We start from the raw sequence: 24,603 nt of genomic DNA, 5'->3' as shown, positions 1-24,603 counted from the left end.
AATTAACTCTGTGCCTATATTGAGTATATATAAAGTAATTCTCCCACGGCACACCTTACACTATGTCACGGCACATTAGTGTGCCGCGGCACAGTGGTTGAAAAACACTGACCTATACAATAGCTTTACTCTTCAACTGTCTATATTTGTATCTATATAATATCTAGCAAGTTTCTAATTCACACACTATGCTTTTTAGTGTAGTATAAACACTCAGTTTGATAAGTGAATATAGTTAGCTTCTATTTTAGTCACTCTAAATGTACTGTATTTAGATTTGAAACACAATACTGTTTAAAATACTTTGTATACAATAGCTTTAACATTCAACCATCTATACTCATATCTCTATAATATTTAGTGTTTCTTATCTACATTTTTAATCCAGATCACCTGTGGTTCTTAGTGTGCAGCTCTCCTCTGCTAATATATGGAATTTGATCTCATAATATAAATTATGACATGATCTTCCGCATATACGTATCTTTTCATTTTCTCTTTGAACAGACTAAGTTTTATATATTCTATTTTCTCTGAGCTTAGTTGGTTTCCAGTTTTATTCATAGGCCCTGTAATATCATCAGGGAAGGGGAGAGTGACGTTTGCTGGTTGTGAAATGCAGAGTAGCTGTGGCTTGTCTTTTAAACGGCATAGAAATGGAGTGTATCTCTTGGTGTCTGTTGATAACCAATTTGTCAGAATGTCAAATTCCTTAGCAACTTTGGATTACCTTCGTTCTAACCCACAAACTGAAATTGGGAAATTTATGATGTATAATCCTGGAGCCTTCAAATGAATTAACACTGACTGCTGATCACGCAGCACCAGAGATCAGCCAGCTGAATTCAATTCTTTTCAAAATGTAATGGAAAAGTGCAGCTACCGCTGTCCAGATCCATTCTCTGAACCGAGGGCTGCAGTTAATAATTTCGGGTAGAACAATGGAAGAATTCAGAGGTGTTATGAGAGAAAGGGCTTAGACAAGAATGTAATTTGCAAAGCTTGGTTTCCAGGTATTTCTCCTTTTCTGATGCCCAGTTCTTTGCAAAACAATTGTCTATTATTTAATGTTGGAGTCATGAGCCACCACATTATACTGTAGTGACCTGAGAGGATGAGGGAACTTCTGTGTGGTTTCGGTTCCTGCTAGCTGGGTGCTGTACGTGCTTCTCTTTTAAGCTAAATGGATTCTGCTTGCCTTCATATCTATGTTTCATTGGATTTATTACATTTATATGGATTTATTACATTTATATGCCGCCCTTTTCCCCAAAGGGGACTTCATCCCTTTGAGGTACACCAGGTCACGAAACTGATGCCACAGTAAATATTGGAAAATTACAGTATTTCCCCCAAAATAAGACAGGGTCTTATTTTCTTTGGACCCCCGCAATAAGCGCTTGGTCTTATTTTTGGAGAGGTCTTATTATTTTTGAGGTGCAGGAGGTGATGAGCATGGTCACCTCATAGCTGCTGCTGTATTGCAATATTGTTGAAGAGGGCTTATTTTGGGGGGAGGGCTTATTTTAGCATATGCACTCAAAAGCCTGATTGGGCTTATTATCCGGGGAGGGCTTATTTTCAGGAAATAAGGGCAGTTTATTACAGTAATAAACTCTTGAAAGCCTGACTTGAGTTTCTCTTCCTTCCTTCTCTTATATCAGAGAGTTAAGATGGGGTGGCTTTAAATTTTTTTAAATTTCTTTATAAGTTTCTTCTTCTGTTCCCAGGATTAATCCATGCTTTACTAACCGAACAGAACAGCTGGAAGGGACATTGGAGGTCTTCTAGTCCAGCCCTTTGCTCAAGCAGGAAAACCTATACCATCTCAAACAAGTGAGTCTCCAGTTTCTTCTCAAAAACTTCCACTGATGGAGCACCCATGATTTCTGAAGGCAAGCTGTTCCACTGGTTAATTGTCCTCACTTTTAGGAAGATTCTCCTTAATTCCAGAAATGGTTTCCAACCATTTCTTTGTCCTGCTCTGGTAGTTTGGAGAATAATTTGACCCCCTCTTCTTTGTGGCAGTCCCTGAAATACTGGAATAGTGCTATCTTGTCACATCTAATTCTTCTTTTCTTTAGATTTGCCAGACCCAAAACCTGCAGCCATTCTTCCTATGGTTTTGTCTCCTTGCCTTTGATCATCTTAGTTGCTTTTCTCTGAACTTTTTCCAAAGTCTCAACATCTTTTTTGTAGTATAGTGACCAAAATTGTTTGCAGTATTCCAGGTGTGGTCTTACTAGGGGTGTTGTAAAGCAGCACTAACACTTCACATGGTCTTGATTCTATGCCTCTGTTTATACAACCCAGGATTGCATTAGCTTTTCTGGCGGCTGCGGCACATTGCTGGCTCATATTCAAATGATCATCCACTAGGACTCCAAGATCCCTCTCACAGTAACCGTTTTTGAGGCAGGTCTCGCCAACTCTGTACTTTGATTTTTCCTGCCTAAATGTAAATCTTTGCTTTTCTACACTTTAAAATTCATTTTGTTGGATAGGGCATGCCTTCTTCAGAGTCACCTCTCTGACTCTCCTCTTGAGAAAATCAAGGAGATGATAAAATAGATTGGAAAGTCGGGAACCAGAGAGTCCCAGGCTAGAGAGATTATTATGTGGACCGCGTACATCTGTCTCCCAATGCCAGCAAGAGATTGGTACAGTACAGTGGTGAGGTTCAAATTTTTTTTTTACTACTGGTTCTGTGAGCGTGGCTTGGTGGGCATGGCAGGGGAGGGATACTGCAAAAATCCCCATTTCCTCCCGATCGGCTGGGACTCGGGAGGCAGAGAACAGATGGGGGCAGGCCCAGTAAGAGGTGGTATATACCGGTTCTCTGAACTACTCAAAATTTCTGCTACCAGTTCTCCAGAACTGGTCAGAACCTGCTGAATACCACCTCTGGTACAGTAACTCAGAACGGCAGAAGCAAAAGGATTAATTTTAAACACTGGAGAATATATGTAAGGAACTAATATCACATTATAACTTTATTGGTACAATGCAAAACAAGAAAATAATTTGTGCTTATACTTCCACCATATAGTAATTTTATGTCCTCGATGGTGGTGTATGTTCTAATTTCAAGCCTAACTTTTTAAAAGTACATGTTTATTTACAGAACTTGCTAGAAGCTTCTTAACTTATTTTAATCTTTCCTCTTTTTTTTAGAATTAGGTATGATATCGGAAGACGTCCTTCTGCCTTGTATCAGTGGGGATGGAAAGATACACCTTGTTGCAATTGTGGTGCTGACATGCAAACTATTAAATGTATTGTGCAAGATTGCCCACAACATGCATTCTTTGGTCCACTAGAAGATCTACAGAAAGCAACACCAGATCACCTGGATAGCTGAACTGGACATTCGTTTATGTCTGCGATACCCCCATAGAAATTTAATTTCTCTTCTGTCATGTTCTTATAATAGCAATAGCACTTAGACTTCTATACCGCTTCACAGTGCTTTAACAGTCCTCTCTAAGTGGTTTAGAGAGTCAGAATAATGCCCACAACAATCTGAATCCTCATTTTACCCACCTTGGAAGGATGGAAGGCTGAGTCAACCTTGAGCCTGGTGAGATTTGAACTGCCAAATTGCAGGCAGCCAGCCAGCAGTCGGCAGAATAGCCTGCAATACTGCACTCTAACCACTGCGCCCCCACAGCTCATATGCTAATAATAATAATTTGCTTATGCTTCCTGTACCTAACCTTTCCTATATTAAAGGGAGGAGGAGGAACAAAATTTCTGTTTTTCGAAGCCTTCTTGGAAAGTCAGCAGCTGAATTGATCCACTGCACTCTGCTACTGCATTATTTATCCATCCACAATAGCATCTGTCTCCCACTGTCCAATCTTTCAACCTGCCAATCTGTGTTGCTCTGCTGGGATCATCAATAATGCCTCCTCCTTCTTTTCCACAGTTTCACTGCCTGTTTTTCTTCAGTAATATCAGTCACTTAGCTCCATGTATGTATAATCCATTTGTTGTTCTCTTGGTTACTTGAGGTATTCCTAGGAAATATCAAGCTCAAAGTATCAATAGTCTTTCTATCATGTTTCTTCCAAGTCCAACTTTCATTTCTATAGAGTGTCAGGTGTTAATCTGCACGTACACATGCACATGCTTAATTTTGTGCACTTGCCTAGGTCATCTATAAAGTACTCTCCTTATTAACATGTGTTGTGGCCGACCAGCGGAGCTGGCAGCAGATTCGGACAGTGAGGAGGCTGGGGAGGAACATGGGCCAGTCCTGGAGTCTGGGGAAGGCTCTGATAAGGGCTCTGTGTTGGAGGCAGAGATGAGGCCAGGGCAATCTGACAGTTATTGGCTGCCTTCAAAGTCAGACATCAGTGAGGCAGATGAACAGCTGGAGCCTGTTCCCAGTGTGCGCATGCGCAGAGTTGCCAGATGAAAGGAACAGTTAAGGATCAAGGATAAACTTGGGAGTAAGGCCACAGGTGGATGGTGAATGGCCCCTCCCATAGGGAATAAAAGAGGAGCGAAAGGGGAGTGGAGTTTGCAGGAGACAATTGGTTCGCTTAATTGGTTCATGACTCTCCGAGACTCCTTGCCAAGTTTTGCAGATATCAGCCTGTCAGCTCTCCAAACCAGATAAGGTCTGTGAGTGAAAATCCTCCCCTGAAAGATTTTGCCGGTTGTAATTGAGTAGAATTCACAGTAAATTACTAAAAGGGATTTTTGTCAGGACAAGGAGTTTCTTTCATGCTCTTGGGAAGCCTCGGTCAGAACAATATGTTTCTGATCCACCTTCCAATCTGAATCTTCTTGCTTTTTACATAACTGCACTGACCCTCCAGAGGGCCTCCAAACAGACAAAGAAGCTTATGCAGTTATTTATGATTTTGCAAATGCTTCGGCATTTGTCATTGCCATTGGAAGTTTTCCCATAACATGATCCGAGCAGCTCATGGGCAGAGATATTCATTGAACCACCTGTCATGAGATTGCCCAGCCAATTATCTTCTCACATATTAGTTTTATTCCAGAGCTACAGAAAACAGTAATTTCTTTCCTTTTTCAACTTTTCTTGGGAAGGAATAGAGGTTGACTGCAAAACCTATTTTATATATCAGAATTTTATTATGAAATCTCCACTGTTGGTAATTACAATTCTAACATTCATCACAAATATTAACAGATTTAATAACTCTTCACTCCCTAATAAGTTAAGCATCACATCTCACCCTTATCTATAAAAAAATCCATAAAACCACTTTTATTATTTCAAGAAGTTATAAAATGTCACTGTGCGAATAAGCCCACTGTCCAACTCATTCTAATATCAGTTACTGTAAGGAGTCCCTGCATATTTTACTCTGCTAATTATTGCTGACTATAGGGAGCGGTGCTTATGACCAATTGTGGTCATAAGTCAAGGACTACTATACTTAAGAATACTTTCAGTGGTACTTCTATACAAGGGTTTTTCTTGCCTTTGCTGTTGGTTTTGGGTGGTGAGCTCATTAGCTGTTTCTCAAGAGTAATAGTGAGAGGATGCTTTGATTTTGGAGCAGAATAATTTTGACTGGTTCCTCAACCAAACCTAAGGATAAACCTATAACCAGCACTTTCAGAATGTGTGTGTGTGTGTGTGTGTGTGTGTGTGTCCGTGTGTGAGAGACAGAGACAGAGAGAGAGGGAGATAGAGAGAGAGAGCACCTGTTTCTAATGAAGAAAACTTTGAATATTTCTAAATGAAATATTTTTTTTCCAATTGAATATTTCTAAATGAAATATTCAATTGGGGGGAAAAACAGAGGCAGAGAGACTAGGATATAATTGCATCTTTAAGCCAGCTTCAATGTTGATATTTTGCTTACCAAAGTTTTCAATATGCTTCTTGATTTACTGGGAAACTACTCCACCTTCTGGAATTCCAAGCATAATAACTTATATGTTTGTTTCCAATGAGCTCCGAGAGCAATGGATGCTGCAGCAACTTTAAAGCTTACAAAAGGAGGGATCTAAAAAGTTGTTTTTAAAAGTATTGGCCGTCTCTCAATCAGCTTATTCAGCATGGGCAGTTCTCAACTTACAACTGACTATTCAGCGACTGTTTGAAATTATGATGGCACTGAGGACTTAGAACTGGCGCCCAAAGTTAACGGATGTTGCAATGCTCACAAAATCAAGCGATTGCAACCAGGGCGCTTGGCAATCGATTCGTACCTACAACAGGTAGACACATTGTTCATGATCATGTGATGGACATTTGCAATCTTACCTGCAGCTTCCTCAGAAAATCAACAGGGAAACTGGCAGGGAAAGTCCCCATGGTTTTGTTTTCCCGATGACTTGCCCTGCCCTCCTTGGGAGATTTCTCCACATAGTGCACTGCCATCCTTCCACATTCTTGGCTAGAAAGATATCCTAACCTTCTGTCACACAGAAAGGTTAGAGAGGGGAGCCAGCATGCTGGACTGGAGAAAGAAGCTGGGATCACTGAGATCCAAGCTTCCTTTCTCCAGCTCAGCCTGCCTATTCTGTGCCCAGAGAGGAACTGCCTGGCCTTTTTCAGCAAGCAGCTCTTTCACTTCATGAGCCCTGGTAGCGCACTGGTTAGAATTACTTGAGAGACCGCCTGCTGCCAATTACCTCCCACAGACCCATTAGATCTCACAGGGTTGGCCTCCTCCGGGTGCCCTCTACCAGCCAATGCCACCTGGCTATTACCCGGGGGAGGGCCTTCTCTGTGGCAGCTCCGGCCCTCTGGAATGAACTCCCCGCAGGGATTCGGACCCTCACCTCTCTCCAGGCCTTCCGAAAAGCCGTCAAAACCTGGCTTTGTCGGCAGGCCTGGGGGTGATGAGTTCCCTCCCCTCTCGACATGTATGGTTGTGCGACTGTTGCCTACTTTTATTATTTGTATTTTGTCTTTTATGTTCCCCCTTTTTTTCCCCTTTGAATTGTTCGCCGCCCTGAGTCCTCCCGGAGAAGGGCGGCATACAAATAATAAAATACCAAATACCAAATACCAAATTAGGGATGGGATTCTACCAGTTCGGACCGATTCCAGAGGTGGGTTCCTACCGGTTCAAGACTAGTTCGGCTGAACCGGAGTAACTTGGTAGCCTGGGCCTGCCATGCCCCAGAACCGGTTCTCCTATGGCGGCGTCATCTTGATTTTCATTTCTGTGCATGCGCAGAACAATTTTCATTGCAGAAATGTATCCCCCCCCTTTTAACATTTTGCCCATGCGCAGACCTTTTTAGGTGCAAGTGCACACACAAATTACTGCGCACCAAACTGGCAGTAATGCTGGCAGCAACCCAACCCTTCTCCGGTTCGCCTGAACCGGTAGCTCTGACGATCAGCGAACCGGTTTGCTCCCACGATTAAGTGGGCCCATCTGCCCGCCCCTGCACTTTACCTACCTTTATGTTCTCAGCTGAGTCGCGGGGCAGAGTAGATTACCATGCTTCAGCTGTTTCCCTTCCCAAGCAGCAATCCAGAAGGTAAGTATTCTCTGAACTGCGCATGCGTGTGCAGTCCCGGCACATGTGCGAGTGAAGCAAAGTGTGTGCTCAGCGAACCGGTGGTTAAACCGGTTGGATCCCACCCCTGGTTAGAATGCAGCACTGCAGGCTACTTCTGCTGACTGCTGGCTCCCTGAAATTTGGCAGTTCAGTTCTCACCGGCTCAAGCTTGATTCAGCCTTCCATCCTTCCGAAGGAGGTAAAATGAGGACCCAGATTGTTGGGGGCTATGCAGACTCTGTAAAACTGCTTAGAGAGGGCTGTAAAGTCCTGGGAAGCGGTATATAAGTGCTACTGTTAGCGCTCCAAGTAATGTACCCACTGAAAGCAGAACTCTGGGGCAGGTAGATTCCTCAAACAACATGTTTATTGGATACATCATATCGGCACAGCCAGTGAAAACCAACTCTAGAAATTCCTGTGGTTTTTAGCTAATTAAAAGAGCAAACATCCCCCCTTCCATACGTCAATGGTCACATTGTCCAATGAATACAGCTGGTAGGCTGCTTAGTCGCTCCTCTGCACCTTCAACAGCCACCTGTTACGATGACCTTGGTTCCCACAGGAAAACTTTTTGTTTTGGCAGTTAGCCGGGCCATCTACTTTCCCGCTCCCTTCCCCCTCTCAGGCTTCGTGGCAACTATGAGGCAGCACAAGATGGCTTCAGCCAGGTTCGCTTCTGAGATGACAGCTATGGCTATTTACTTTGCATCTGTGCCTGAGAGGACCAGGACGGTGGTCGTTGAGTGGGGTGATCATATGGGTGATTGGCTTAATAACTGCAGTGAGTTGATATTGTAATAGTAGACTCAATTACAGCCATAAGTTGAGGACTACCTGTCACAAATCTGAAATATAGGCAGTCCTCAACTCACGACCACAATTGGGACTGGAATTTTAGTCACTATGTGATGCAGTCATAAAACAAGACACGAATACTACCGTAAGACTACCTCACTTAGTGACCACAATGCCAACACTCATTAATCCCACTGTTAAACCAGAGTTGTGGGTTAAGCAGAGAGAGTCCCAGATAGGGCCTGCAGGGATATCTGCAGGGTGGGTGCGGGAGGTCCAGACTGCACACAAAATGGAGGGAGGGCTGCTGCAGTAGTACACAAAGCCTCAGCCATTTCTGGAAGTCTCAGCTATCCCAGCCTGACCCAGTGGCGCAGCACAAAGCTACCACACCCAGGAAACCTCAGCCCCCCTCACCTGACCAAGGGGCGTTTAGAATTCCTAGGCATTTCCCTCCCACCTTACACAGTTTGGCTGCCTTACACAGTGGCACTCATCAGTAGCAGTCCTGGCACTGGGGCTGAAATAGAGGTTTCCAACTGCACTGCCCCCACACCAACCCCAGAGCCACTGCTGCTGCCGAGGGCTGCTGTGCCAGGATGTGTGCGTGTCAAAACAGCATAGATCAGTAGGAGGTAGATGGGTGGGGGGAGTTGCAGCGCCCCTACAATCCTAAGTGTGGGCAGGCTGCCAAATCCCCAAATTTTGATCATGTGTCTTTATGGGCCCTGAATCAGCCATAACTTCAGGCACAGGTCCTAAAGTCCATTTTTTTTCAGCCACATCATAATTTCAATTGTGAACAATCAATTATAAATAGAGGAGTACCTGCCTAATCATGTCAACATATGAGGCATATTAATTTACAGTTGTAGACAGTCATGCCGGACTTAAAAATAGCACACTTCCTTGGCTATATTCCCAGCAATTACTATTCAGAAATGCACTGCTAAATGGGATACTATCCAAACTTACTTTGAATTCAATTCTAAAAAGAAGCTTTAAAACATTTGGGGGTACAAATGTAGTACATTATTTGTCTATAATTCTTTAAAACAAATGTGTTTTTTTCCCCAGATCGCATGTTGGCTATGATCATTTAAAAACCATAAAATTGATAAAGCATTCACCACCTAATGGTTCATTTTCTTCAGTAATTTAGGATAATCTTTTATAATCTGCAGAATCTAAAAGATAATATTATTATGACGATTGGTTGCACAGTCAGCCAGACATCTAGATTGGATATCTACCTATTGAATTCTCATTATTATTATACAATTGTATCACAGCGGCCAGTTGTTTCGCCGGATTTGGCATTGGTTACTAGTTGGGCCCCACCCAAGGGCATCATTATTATTATTATTATTATTATTATTATTATTATTATTATTATTATTATTATTATTATTATTATACAATAAACTTGTATGTTGCCTGATTCTCAACAACTCTGGGTAGTGCAATCAAATAAGTTACAATAAAATCAATAAAACACACACACACACACACACAAATAAAAATCACAGACTCTCACAGCCCAACCCACCTCTAAAATAAATTGTGAGGATAAAAGAGACATCCATGGAAGCAACAGTGAAAATAAATATATAAAATAAAATATAAAATAAATAAACACATAAGAAGAATCCTACAGAATTGGGCCAAGGAAACATTTGCATTTGCCAAATTTATTCATTCAAAAAGCTCGTTAAACATGGACAGAAAAGCAATGGTCCATCACAACTTCAAACAACCACAGTCAAGAACTATCTATATTTAAAATAATTATTTATAATTACTGGTTTGTTTAACCAGAGATGAGTTAAAGGTTGTTTATTTGATGCGCTATACCACCTACACACTGGTCTATAAATCATAACAGACAGTGGTGGGTTCCTATCAGTTCAGACTGGTTCGGCCAAACCAGTAGTAATTTGGCAGCCTGGGTCACTGTAACTGGCAGCGACCCAGGGCTGCCATGCCCCCGAACCATTCTCCCAGCGGCGCCATAGGTGCCGCCATCTTGTTATTTGCTTCTGCGCATATGCAGAGCCATTTTTATTGCCCTGCACATGTGCACACAGTGCGCATACGCGGGGGTGCATCCCTGAACAAACCGGCAGTAGAGACTGACGGAACCCATCCCTGATAACAGATGAATTTACAGTCCTTATAAAGCCAAAATTTAACAAAAGCCATTATTAGCTTAGCATGCCCTCTACAACACTTACCTGGGCTTTTAGTTTAAAATCTTCATTTTCAATTAGTTGGTACATTAAATTATCAGCTATTCCTACACCCCACTGATATAGAGATCCTGGGTCAGTGGCCTGAAGTTAATATGAACTTGGTGCAGATCTGAATAAAACAACTCAGATCAATACTCATGATGGAGTTTCCAGTAGTCAAGTAGACTTCTGCACATCCCAATTATACTATCCTCAGGATTCAGGAAAGGGCTGTGCTCCTCTCAAAGATGGTCAAAGACATCAGTAGTCATGCCTTAGACTATTGTGACATACTTTATATAGGCTGCCTACAACCGGAAAGCTGTACCTCAGGGGTGTCCAACTGGAGACCCGTCGGCCAGATGTGTCACGCATAGATCACGCCCACTCCAGCTCCACAAAGGGGGAAAATATCACGAAATGTCACGTGACAGCAACATGACACGTTGACACCCATGTTGTAGCTGGTGCAAAATATAGCAACAAGATTATTTACCAAACAAACCTGCCAAAACAAATTTACAATATGTTGCTATGTTGGTTGCCATTAGGCTTCCGGGCCCCATTCAAACCATTTAAATTTTTTAAGAATAAAAATTATTTCTAATGGTGAAATGCAAAAAAAAAAAATACTACATCAACAGCAGAAATGATGATTATACAGTGATTATATAATGATTATAAGTATACAGTGAAGAAAATATATTGAGGTATTATAGTGATTAATATAAGCTGTGATAAAAGAAAAAAAAACAAAACATAATACTATCTTTCCCCGACTTTCCCCAAGCGGTGGAAAGGGAGGTCTTATTATTTTGAGGTGTAGGACACGGCGAGCGTGGTCACCTCATAGCTGCTGCAATATTTTCAGGGAGGACTTACTTTTGGGGGAGGACTTATTTTAGTGCATGCACTCAAAAGTCCAATTGGGCTTATTATCCAGAGAGGTCTTATTTTCAGGGAAACAGGGTAACTATAGATAACAATATAAAGTTAATTCAGTCCCTAAGCTTATCTAGTTTATATAGCAATGTAATATGACATGTTCTGATTTTTAGAAAAAAAAGGCTTTTCAAAAATAGGTACGTGTCTTGGATCCATTCCTTAATTATAAGAGTAATTTCTTTTCAACTGTACAAAATTATCCTTATCCTCTTTAATAACATACTGTCATACTGCAGTTTGGGTTTTTTTTTTTGACTTAGGACAGTGCAAATCAACAGCCACATTGATTTGTACATTCTGGTCTATATGGTTTATTGTTCAAATCCAGTGTATTGCAGTTTGCTCAACAAACTATGGTTAAACTATCCATGGCATGGTGTGATATGAGAACCAAGTCATAATGTGGTCAGTTTGCCTTTTGACTTGGTATATTGTACAACCCTAGGTTGAAATCAACCATGGTTTAAAATTTAATATGATGTTGAGACTGCAGTCATATGCACGCTAGGATATACAGTATATGCATGTCTGGAGTTGTTACACTGTGATATGAACTATCTAGGTTTGGAAAACCCAATCAGGTCCCTCTTCACTGTCGGAGACTTGACTGGATTGTGATAGGCTAGAACATCTGATCTAGTGATTCCCTTCTTTCCCCATTGCTATTGTAGAAAACCAGTTTGATGGTACAGCTTGGTATAAGAATGACGCACCTAGTTACAGGCTCAATTCTTGGCACTTCTAGGAGAATGGACAGGAAGTCTCTCATTTTTAGGACAGGCTGAGAATGTCTCCTGAAAAGCCATTAACTCCTGCTGTTTGTTTCTCAAACTGTAAGATGTGTGATCTTCAGCTCCCACAATTCCCCAGCTAGTTTCCAAGTTTGAAAAACACCGATTTTAGTTTAATATATACAAGTAATTCCCAACTTGCAACAGTTCATTTAGTGACCATAAACTCAAGGACAGTGATTCATTTAACAATTGTGGCAAGAAAGGTCATTAAATGGGGCAAAATTCACTTAACAAATATCTCCCTTAGCACCAGAAATTTTGGACTCTGTTGTGCTTGTTTTTTTTTTTTTTTTTTTTAATGGTTTTTTATTTGCATTTGTAGGCCGCCCTTTTCCCTGAGGGGACTCAGGGCGGCTCACAGAAAACCAGGGAAGGGGGAAATACAACATTGAGACAACGACACATAATAAAATAATGAACAACATGCATACAACATTCGGGCGGGGTAGGAATCCTTATCCCCAGGCCTGACGGGCGAGCCAGTTCTTCAAGGCTGTGCGGAAGGCTTGGACGGTGGAGAGGGTACGAATCTCTACGGGGAGCTCGTTCCAAAGGGTCGGGGCCACTGCTGAGAAGGCCCTCCTCCTTGTGGTTGCCAGCCGACACTGGCTGGCCGATGGAATGCGGAGGAGGCCTAATCTATGGGATCTTATAGGTCGTAGGGAGGTAATTGGCAGAAGGCGGTCTCTCAAGTATCCAGATCCACTGCCATGTAGGGCTTTATGGGTGATCAATAGCACCTTGAAGCGCATCCGGAGATCGACAGGTAGCCAGCGCAGCTCGCGGAGGATAGGTGTAATGCGGGCGAATCGGGGTGCACCCGCAATCACTCGCGCGGCTGCGTTCTGCACTAGCTGAAGTCGCCGGATGCTCCTCAAGGGCAGCCCCATGTAGAGCACGTTGCAGTATTCCAGCCTAGAGGTCACAAGGGCCCGAGTGACTGTTGTGAGGGCCTCCCGATTCAGGTAGGGTCGCAACTGGCGCACCAGGTGTACCTGGGCGAATGCCCCCCTGGGCATTGTAAGTCGAGGACTACCTGTAATAGCATCCTAAATTCTGGGGGGGGAAACCCAACAGTGATTAACTTACCAAGAGAATCTGCTTGATTTTCAACTGTTTCATTCACCTTCTTAGCTACTCTGGCAACAGCTTCACCCATTTTTTTCTCCAGGCAGGTATGCCCAACCATGAAAATCTTTTAAGGACGGTCCTACAGCTAAGCAAACAAAAACAGAAAATCAAAAGAGGTTCCCCAGTGCTAATACCACACAAAGCAGATTTTCTGAAAGAAAGAAAAAATTAAGACAATTTGTGCCTAAAATTTACTGAGGTCTGCTAATGTTTAACACAAAGATGTCCAAACTTGGGAACTTTAAGACTTATGGACTTTAACTCCCAGAATTTCCCAGCCAACATGAAGAATTCTGGGAGTTGAATTCCTTAAAGTTCCCAAGTTTGGACACCCCTGGTTTAACAGATTGACATACAGTACCTGAAGCAATAGATCGTTCCTTCTATGAGCTGGACTTTCACAGAGAAACAAATTCAATAAACAGGTGCATCTTGGAGCACAGCTCTTCATCAGGAACAAAAGAAAGTAACTTTGGAAAAAGCAGGCCTGTCAAACTCATGTCGTCACGGCGGTGTCATGTCTTAGGACTTTTTTCTCCTTCCCGAAACCGGATGTGGGTATGGCCACTGCATGACAGATCCGGCCTGCAGGCTAGGAGTTTGATAGCCCTGTATTAGAGCCTCTGTTTATAGAGGTTATTGTTGTTTATCAGGATTTATTTATTAACTGTAAATCTCTTTTTTTCCAGATTGCTTATTAAAATGAATTTTCACTTTAGGAGATACACTTTAATAAGCAATTTCATTTATAGCGGTACCTCAGTACTTAATTGGTTCCGGGAGGCTGACTAGAGAGGATGAGTACCAAACAAATCATGTGACTTATCACGTGACTCTTTTGTTTCAGCCAGGAAGGTCTTCCTATTTGTCCCTTTTCTTATATCAGTGACCTTCACAGCATGGCAGACTTCCTGTCTGCCCTCTGCAGCTGTTCCCCACTTCCTTTTGCAATGCATCGAATACCAAACAAACAAAGAATACCAGGACAACATTTTTGTGTCAAAATTTGCACCGAGTACCAAATGTAATGGATTTTGAAGCAGTCAAGTACTGAGGTACCACTAGTGGTATATGGCAAGAATTCAGAAAATGACAAGCAAGAAGCTTAGGAGATACAGAAAACTCTAACATTTAGTTTCCACCAAAGATTCATTCAAATTTTTAACTTCTAGAGGAAGAAATAAAGGACTGAAGGCAGCTCTGTGAGATGATGGCGGAATGAAGAGCCAACAAGAAGACTGACTCTTTGAAACTCTCCAGATAAGAAGATGGCTTGAGATCACCCACAAGTGCTCCAGACAGTTGCTCCTCATGAGGAGACCACAATATAGCAGTCTCCAATGGACTGAAACCTCTGGAAATAGCCATTTTGCTGAAGCAGTCAGTGGTTTTGAAAGAATACTAAAGTCACGCACTTCCTTTTCTAAACACTTTCAGAAATTTCTTGTTGGATCAACAGATTTGACAGCACCGAGTAAGTTTCTTTCAATCCTTAATGAACAAAGTTTTAAATACAAGTTTAAGAAGGAAAGTGAATGTAAGCGTCCAAGGATAACATTGCAGGATCCAATCTGCACACACTCTGCTAGAGAGAAGTTCCCTGAAGATGGGCTCCAGCATGATTCCAAAAGCTCAGAAGACAAAAGTTCTGGTGACCAACCCAGATTGGATCCTGCAACAAGTTTAAAAAATTATTAGTTTAATAAACAGCAAAAAGGTGATTAAACGTTTGATGTTAAGGCCCTCAAGCATCTGCTCTCCAAACTAAGAAACTTGGATCAGTCTGCAGCTGTGCTCCGAGGGGGCCAGGTCCAGATGGCAAGCTTGAGGCCGCGCCTGGCAGGACCTGGTGCTCTGAATCAGATGCTGGGAATCTTGGTTCAGGAAACTGAGCAACAATGGGCATCGTTGGAAGCCTTAGAAGAAGATCTGGAGGAAATCCAGAGCGACAAGGTGAACCTAGAGGCCATTCTTCAGAGTTTGCCCAGCGGCTGTTAGAGCTGAAAGGAGGCCTGCAAAATTGAAGACTGGCAGTGACAGAATCAATATAGACCCTTTAAAAAAATATATGAAATATTCCCAGAATGCAATCGGAGGCAAACTCAGCCATCTTTGTCGGAGACAGAGAATTGCTTGAGAAAACCATCTGTGATTCTAGGTTGCCGAACCAACCTTAAAGATTCAAACCCTGTAATGGAGACCTCCCAAACTCATTGCAATCATGAGGACTAGAAACCTGAAACAGCCATTTTACAAGTCTTGGGAAAACTGTGCATTGTGCCATTTTGGCCCAAGGAGTTTTGGACCCATGGTGGTGGAGGAAAAAAAAGATTCTAAAAGATTTGAACCCTGATGCAGAAAAATGAAAATTGGCTGCCAGAATTGGGAATACATCCAGTATAAGGATAAAAAAAGTTTGATGTCAGAAAGTTACAAATGGATTAAAGGTCTGTAAACATATGTGGGGAAGCTCTTCAGAGACTGGGCCAACAGAACCTGTTAAGGAAATGGTCAGATAAGAGAAAGTCCAACTGCAGCTGGATATTGTGTGCTGAAAGAGGTTCAAAAAAGACCCACCCTAATTTTGGGGGGTATAAAGGAGACAGGAGGACTTGTACTTTAAGACTTGTAAGATTCTACTTTGATTAAATAAAATACTTTATCTAGCTTTGCTTGCACTTGGAAACCACTTTTGGAATTTTTGCTTGAATCTGAAAGAAATGAAATTTTAACTTTGGGATTTGATGATTAGAACTAATTATAGTGTCAGGGTTCCAAATAACAGTAAATCAGAGTCCAAGGCAAAGTATTGCTCAAAGATCCAATTTATTAAGACAGCCATGTTGGCACACCTGGGAAAACCCGAATCTGAAAGCTTCCCAGTTTTCCCCAACTAGTTGAAAGTTCAAGATCTTGCCAATCTCCCACCACCATGCTGGCAGTTCCACCCATCCAGTTCCAGTCAGGTGCAGAGGTCCAGAGACAAAGGATGATCTTGGCTTTCTAGAAATAATTTTGTTGTGGCTACATACCATCTAACTCCTTACAATCCCCTCTCCCATTTTTCCACAATAGAAAATGCATAGCAGAATAATAGGAAGCATGGCAAGCCAAAGACCCAAAAGAAAAGATGTCTGCAGGCCCTACTTATGTATTACTCAACTTACAACTATTCATTTAGTGACTGTTTGAAGTTACAACGGTGCTGATAAAAGTGTCTTATGACAATTTTCCTACTTACAACTGCTTCAGCAGCCCCATGGTGACTTGGTCAAAATTCAGATGCTTGGTTCATTTTTATGATGGTTGCAGTGACCCAGGATCATATGATTCAGGGGTGGGTTGCTGCTGGCATTGCTGCTGGTTTGCTTTGCACATGCGCAGTTGACTGTAAATTGTTCTGCGCATGCGCAAAACATGAAAAAATTACTAAAAAACTTGACGGGAATGGCAGCAGCGATCGGTAAACCGGTTCAGGGGCGTGGCCAGCCTGGGTCGCTGCCAGTTCTGCGACCAAGGCCAAAATACCACTATTGGTTTGCCCGAACCGATACGAACCGGTAGCAACCCACCTCTGATATGATCACCTTTTGGGACCTTCTGACAAGCGAAGTCTATGAGGAAGCCAGATTCACTTTACAACTGTGTTACTAACTGCAGTGATTCAGTAACTGTGGCAAGAAAGATCTCAAATTGGGGCAAAATTCACTTAACTGTCTTGCTTAGCAACAGAAATTTTGGATTCAACTCTGTTCGAAAGTCAAGGATTACTTGCGTGCTTAATTTTAGAGGACAAGATGAATATATTTTAGTTTTAACTGTATTGAAGTTATAGGATGGAAGTTATTCTTTTTCTGTATTTTTCTTTTCTTTTTCTGCACCCCTCACTCTCCAATTTTGCTTTTTCCTTGACTCACTTTTCCCCCCCTTATTTACTTTCCTGTATTTACAGTTAAACAATTGGTTGACATTTAAAAAGCGTTCATCTAGGTTTTAAGAAGGCCAGGATAAAGTAGCCTAATTTTTAATGTCTTTCCCTTAAACATTTATGGATATTGGAAGTAAAATATGATCCAATCACATAATGGCTGTGAAAAAGCAACAACTTTAGACAACACTAGTCACGGTGATAAGTGGTTCAGCATTTCTGGCTGCTTCTTTTTTTTAAATGAACAAGCCAGAATCAGAAACCAAGGCCAAAGGATGGTCTCCTTTTATAAGCTAATAGTCAACGAATTACCCACACATACTTGTGGCACTCCAGATCCACAAAACAGAAGCTACTATTTCAGAGTGAAAGCTGAGTCATTTCCGAAAATTCTGGCTGATTCTCCTAAAATGGAAGCCAAAAACCTATATACTGCTGCCTGTTCAAAGCTGTCAAATCTGAATTCTCCCAAACACCTCCCTGATTTAAACAAGGGTTTCTGCTTCCCTCCTATTTTTAGTTAATTCTTTTTCTTTTTGCTAGGGACCTTCACTCCCCAGTGATGTGAAATTCATTGGAGCAAGCTAGGAGGATATGCCCACCTACAAAATGAGCAGCGTAAGCACTTGCCCAGGTCATCAGCTACAACATAGTTGTGGGTCTGACTCTGAGACAACCAACATTGTACCAACGGACCAATTTGTGCATGTACATACGGTGCATTCAGAAAGTATTCAGATCCCCCCCCCCACCTTTGTTACGTATTGTACATAGTTGTCAGTTGAAGTTCTCAGTCTGGTCCTCTGTTGGAGCGGGAAAATACTCTCTCCTGATTGGTTGTGGGCTGATCAGCTTCCCTATAAAAAGACCTGTGTCAGCCAGGGAGAAACAGTTGCCTCACAGGCAGTATTGAATAAGGAGCTGTTAGAAGTCACTCAGGCCTTGCCTCCATTCTTCGCACAGAACATAACAGCCTTCGCTTTTGTCAATTTTGTTATGCTGCAGCCTGATTCTACAGTGGTTGAAATTCACTCCCACCCCTCCATTAATCTACATTCAGTTTCCCATAATGACAAAGTGAAAAGAATTTTCTGTTTTTAGAAGTCCTGCACTTTATAGCCAGATTAAATAAAAATTCCCCCCTCGCTACAGTACTATTCAGCACAGCAGAGGCTTAAGAGATGTGTAGTTACTGATCTTCTATCTAAACTGCGTAGTCTTGTTCTAATATTGCCATCTATGGTTTTCAACATTTATACAAAGGCCAATCTAACTTGGGGGTTTTTTGTGTGTGAAAGGACTGCATTCAGTGGTTCCACCACAAATCCGCGAAGCCCTTATCCGCGGAGACATAAGCGCGAAGGGCTAATCCGCGCCGTTTGAAGCGCTAAGGAAAAACGCGACCCTACCGCGATGACATAATCGCGGAGGGCAAATCCGCGCCTTCCGAAGCACTCAGCACGCTAAACCTAACGCTAACCCTAACCCTAAACTTAACCCTAAACCTAACCCTAACCCTAAACCTAAAGCAAACCCCTAAACTTAATCCTAACCCTTACCTTAATTTAAATCGGCTTTGTGTCGCCGCGCTGTTTTAAAGCGCCCTTCTGTCGCCGCGCTGTTGTTGCGGCGGTGATGACGTCGCGGCTTTAGCGACACGGTTTTATCACTGTTATTTTGACGAGCGCGGTTTTGTCATGCCACGGCATTCAGTTTATAGAGAGATCCTACAAAGATCTGCATTTTGAACCAGTATTGTTTAATTAGTTTGCAGAATTACTATGTTTCCCCAAAAATAAAACAAGGCCTTTTTTTCTTTTGACCCCTGAAATAAGCACTTGGCCTTATTTTCGGTGAGGTCTTATTATTTTTGAGATGCAGGAGGCGGCGAGCGTGGTCACCTCATGGCTGCTGCCGTGTTGCAATATTTTCAGGGGGGGGTATTTTATTTAGTGCATGTGATCAAAAACCCCAATTGGGCTTATTATCCGGGGAGATCTTATTTTTGGGGGAAACGGGGTAGAGGTGACAAAATTCGACCAGATTAATTCATGGATATCAGTATAAATAATGATTGAGCTGTGTTATGCCCAGATGAACACTTGAGGGCACAAAAGTTTTTCTGTATATCTTTACTGCCTTCTAGTGGTTGGAAAAAGCGAATGTGCATTTAGAATTGGAAAAAAGCAACTCCTGTAGTCCAAACAGTTGTTCTATCTTCTGAATCAACCTTCTTCTAGGAAGCATGACTCATTCCTAATTGTGTGTTCTCCAAATATATCTGGACAACCACAACAATTGAGTTTAATATGCCATCACTCAGTGTTTCCTAGCCTTTGCAACTTGAAGACATGTGAATTTCAATTCCCAGAATCCCCCAGCTGGCTGGGGAATTGTGGGAGTTGAAGTCCACACATTTTCAAGTTATCAAGGTTGGAAAACACTGCCAAAAGTGAACAGCATCCAACTCAGAGGTTTGTTTCTGCTGGTTAGTTCTGGATCGTGTGAACTAGTAGTGACGGCAGCAAGAAGCTCCGCCCACCCGCCCGGATGCTTCTGCGCATGAGATGTGTCATGCGTGCGTGCAAGCGCGCATGAGCAAACCAGTAGTAAAATAAATTGAAACACACCACTGATCTAGCTTCATCATCCACAGTAGTGTGATGTTACAGGAGGTTGAACCTATGCTAAACTAGTCTAGGGTGTACAGGTAATCCTCGACTTACAACCACAACTGAGCCCAAAATTTCTGTTGCTGAGACGTTTGTTAAGTGAGGTTTGGCCCATTTTACAAGCTTTCTTGCCACAGTTGTTAAGTGAATCAATGCAGTTGTTAAGTTAGGAACAGGGTTGTTAAATGAATCTGTCTTCACCATTGGTTTTGCTTGTCAGAAGGTTGCAAAAAGTGTGCCACTGGGATGCTGCAACCATGAGTCCGTTGCCAAGTGTCTACATTTTGATCCCACATGACCATGGGGATGCTGCAAAGGTAGTAAACGTGAAAAAATGGTCATGTCACTTTTTTCAGTGCCGCTGTTACTTTGAATGGTCGCTACATAAACCGTTGCAAGTTGAGGACTACCTGCAGTTAATAGACATATTTTACAGCATAGTGCAGGGGTATCAAACTCAAGGCCCAGGGGCCAGATCCAGGAACGGGGTGCTTAGATCTGGCCCATGGGACCTCCCTGGAAAAAATGAAGGACTGGCTTGGGGTGCCGTTGCGAACGAAAAGAGCTGGGGAGCGCCGTGTGAGGTGCTCCCGAGCTCCGTTTTCGCTGGCAGAGGGTTGCAGGAGGCTGTCGCAGCCAAAAACAGAGTTCGGGAGCCCATTTTCGCTGGCAGTGCACCTGGCCCACAACAGGCACCCCCAACACAAGTCGAGCTGGCCAATCCAGTGGTGGGTTTCAATTTATTTTACTACCGGTTCTCTCGTGCACGTGTGCGCGCATGCACAGAAGCGTCCGGGCGGGTGGGCAGAGCCTCCCACCACTGCCACTACCAGTTCGCCCAATCCGGGGCGAAACAGCAGAAATCCACCTCTGGGCCAAACTCACCTGGCCACACTAGTCTGCCCCCCCACAAGGTCAAACACAATCCTGATGTGGCCCTCAATGAAAGCGAGTTTGACACCCCTGGCATACACAATCCAAGCCAAATGCAATTATTCCACAAAGTTTTAGCTCAACTCCTTTTCTTCGAATCCTGCAATAAATCCAGTGGAATACTAGACGTCTCAGCACAACCTGTGTTTGCGTGGTGCACTTAAAGAAACTTAGTCAATCCCCTCTTTGCCTGCAGTTAAAAGAGTCCACCTTTTGCCACCCGTTTGAGGCCTAGAGAAAGGAAGATAATGGATTGAGCAAAACACAAGCTAACCACAATAGGCAGAACCTCTCAAAGATGTAACTGCTTTAGCAGCTCCAAGCACTTATTCTGAATGCTTTGCAATGTAGGAAATTAGCATCCACCCCTCTCCTAGAAAAATGAAATACCCTGAGAAATATTGAAAAGGGATAATATTATATTTCCCTTATAAGAAATAGAGAAACATGTTTTTAGGCAGGAAGCAGATTCACTCCTAACAGCCCCCATTTTTGTCAAAGGCCTGAGCCAGTCTATTCTACATAACAAAGATCTCCCCCTCCAGCTCCAGGGTGATGGGATTAAAGCATAATAGTATTAGCCCCTTGCCCATCTACCACAGGGAAAAATAATGCTCAACCTGGGAAGAGTAATGCTCAACCAAACTTGGACTCAAAGCACAGCCTACAGAGTTGCTTCTGCATGGTCCCATGGGAGTCTGATAACCAATCAGAATACACGATCAAAGCTCAGAGAGGGCATAAAACCAGGGACTTTCAGCATCTCCCTCTCTCTTCATCCAACATCTGGAAGCATGTGATTCCCCCCTTTCTTTTCAGGAGCTCCAGCCATGTGATCCTGTCCACCATTAAACCATCTTTCCAAGTTACACCCAAGTTTCCAGTGTCTTTTTCCCTACTTGGAACTGAACCCAGAAGGACATTTCTTCCAACAGCACCATTGGAGGGGGAGGGGGAGAGGGGTTGGACTAGATGACCTACAAGGTCCCTTCCAACTCTTTGTTCATCTGTTAAACATCCTCGCTCAGCGCAGCCAGCCCGAGCGGAAGACCAGCCATTCACAAAGGAACAGCACACACCACAGCCACTCTGTTGTTACGTGCTGGAACTCACAAGAGCTTCACACCACTCCCGGAAGTTCGGGTTGTGCGCGCACCCTCTCGTTCCCTATCTCCGGGAAGGCAGATCCATTGTGCACTCCGGTTGCGCTTTATTCTGTTTCAACCGGCGGTTTCTGCGCGGCATCCTCTGCCCCCCCCCCCCAAGACAAGGTTCCCCGAAGCGCAATGAAGGCTGCGGGGGTCTTTGCTCTCGCCCACCAGTCCCGTTGCTTTTCCACGCTTACCGCAAAGACACAGCCAGATTTCCTTCCCTCCCGGGCGGCTGCTGGAGCGTGGTGCACCGGTGAGGCTCTTGGCTCGCCTCCCGCGGCCATGGAGAAGGACGGGAGCAGCTGGGCCCTTCTTAAATGCACCGGGGGGGGGGGGGAATGGAAAAGCTCTCCCGACCAGCCGGACGGAGAACAGCCCCGAAGGCCGGGACCAATCATCAAGCGATGAAGCCGGGGAAGCGAAGCGAAGCCAGGCAGAACGAGCGCCCTCTCTCGTGGGTGACGGTGGAGGCTCTTCTCTGCACGGTTCCGCGGGAAGGGAATTTAAATGAAAAGGCATTTTTCAAGAGAAAGTAACGGCACCCCCCCCCCCTTTAAATCTCTTGCCAAGGCAGAGACCAAGAAGTGACAGCTGAGTTCGGTTTGCTGGTGTTTGCCTTTTGCAGTATAGTTACAACAACACAACTTCCTGCAAGTAAATTAAGGAATTTAGGCACTGAGGAGGTCGGTTTCACTTCCAGGACATGATCAACATAAAAAAGGGAAAAAAAGATGCAATCAAACACTCTTAGCCCAAAGATACTTTTTTTTTTCCAAGAGGCAACTGGACTTCCTTGTTTTTCTTGGAAGACGGTTCGCTTCTCATCCAAGCAGCTTCTTCAGTTCTGAGTCAGAAGCTGCTTGGATGAGAAGCGAAATGTCTTCCAAGAAACACCAGAAAGTCCAGTTGCCTCTTGAAAAAAGCACCTTTGGGACAACCGTGATGGAGAATCTCCATAGACAGGGAAATCGTTTCCATGTGCATACTTCCCTTTTCCAGAAAACAGCCAATGGTCTATAAATACTACGTATGCTTAGTTAGCAGAATAACAGTTGAAGGCCTTCTAGTCCTGCTCAAATAGGAAACTCTATACTATTCCATACAAATGGTTGCCATATCTCTTCTTTAAAATCTCCACTGATGGAGCACCCACAAATTCTGAAGGCAAACTGTTCCATCGGGTTAATAGTTCTTACTATCAGGGAAAATTTCCTTAGTTTCAGGTTGGTTCTGTCCTTGATTAGTTTCTATCTGTTGGAAGAAATGTCCTTCTGGGTTCAGTTCCAAGTGGGGGAAAAGACACTGGAAACATGGGTGCAACTTGGAAAGATGTTTTAATGGTGGACAGGACCACATGGCTTGAGGCCCTGAACAGAAAAGGGGGATCACGTGGTTCCAGATGTTGGGTGAAGAAGAAAAAGTCCTTCAGGATTGGGTGGCATATACATTTTATAAATAAATACATTATAAATAAAAAGAGGCCAAAATGCTGAAAGTGCCTGGGTCTTATGCCCTTTCTGGCCACTGATGTTGAGCTTGTATTCTGATTGGATGTCAGACTCCCATGGGACCATGCAGGGGCAACTCTGTAGGCTGTGTTTTGAGTCCAGGTTTGGTTGCCTTGCTGCCTGATGTAATTTTCCCAGGTGCTTTTTGGTGAGTTTCTATAGAGGGGTAATCCTACCTTTGCTATGTAGAGTAGACTGGCTCAGGCATTTTAATGGCCCATTGACAACGGTGGGGGTTATTAAGGGGGAGTCTGTTTCCTACCTAAAAACATGTTTCTCCATTTCTTATCCAGGGAAATGTTCTACCTTTTCAATATTTCCCAGGATATTTCATTTTTCTAGCAGTGGGGTGGGTTTTAACTTCCTACACATCCATTGCTTCTTGTCCTGCCTTCATGTGCTTTGGAGAATAAGTTGACCCTGTCTTCCCTGTGGCAGCCCCTCAAATATTGGAATACTCCTGTCATGTCACTCCTAGCCCTTCTTTTCACTACTTAGACCTTGAGAGGGAGGGTGTTTATCCCCCCCCCCCCAAAGCCCAGCAGAGTTCCTGAATAATACAGTTCATTTCCTCCTAGTTAATAGCTCCATTTCTAGGTTAACTATTAGCTGTTGCAGTGTTGAATTTTGCAAGCTGGTGCAAATGTATCACCACCTCACTTACTTTGGGCATATCATGCAGGAGAATTCACTGGAGAAAGCAATTATGTTTGGAAGAGTTAGTGGTAAAAAGAAACCAGGCCGTCAAAGAACAGGATGGCTGGACATCATCAAAACTACCACCAGCCAGAGCATTGAAAAACTGTGCAAGATTAGAAAATGTGGAGAGACCTGGCCCAAAGAATCGCCAAGAGTCAGATATGATTGAATGGATAACAACATCCTTATCATCACCACCATCACAAATGTATCTCTGTAGCCAATATTAGAGAAATTCATTATACACTAACCATAGTCACATCACATGAAATGGGAGATGTGTATGTATGTATGTATGTATGCATGC

The 24,603-nt window shown here is 43.2% G+C and overlaps 1 protein-coding gene across 2 annotated transcripts in view; it reads right to left on the bottom strand.

Annotated features, from left to right (window-relative positions):
- Positions 1 to 22,610, bottom strand: part of LRRC20 (leucine rich repeat containing 20) — a 119,695-nt gene extending 97,085 nt beyond the window's left edge. The window contains exons 1-2 of one of the 2 annotated variants that reach the window (XM_087701801.1): positions 22,284 to 22,418; positions 13,364 to 13,490 (exon numbers count right to left, since the gene is read on the bottom strand). In XM_087701801.1, the coding sequence (XP_087557927.1) occupies positions 13,364 to 13,463 (100 nt within the window). In that variant the 5' untranslated portion in view covers positions 13,464 to 13,490; positions 22,284 to 22,418. Of the gene's footprint in view, positions 1 to 13,363; positions 13,491 to 22,283 lie in introns of both variants that reach the window. The other variant, XM_087701800.1, reaches the window with a different exon arrangement.
- Between the last annotated feature and the right edge of the window lie 1,993 nt (positions 22,611 to 24,603).

This window comes from Thamnophis sirtalis, unplaced genomic scaffold, assembly GCF_051295495.1.
Source record: "Thamnophis sirtalis isolate CommonGarterSnake01/CBP01778 unplaced genomic scaffold, rThaSir2_p1.2 scaffold_15, whole genome shotgun sequence".
NCBI classification, from domain to species: Eukaryota; Metazoa; Chordata; class Lepidosauria; order Squamata; family Natricidae; genus Thamnophis; species Thamnophis sirtalis.
Note: the sequence above shows the minus strand (reverse complement) of the source record. Positions and strands in the feature narration are given on the sequence as shown.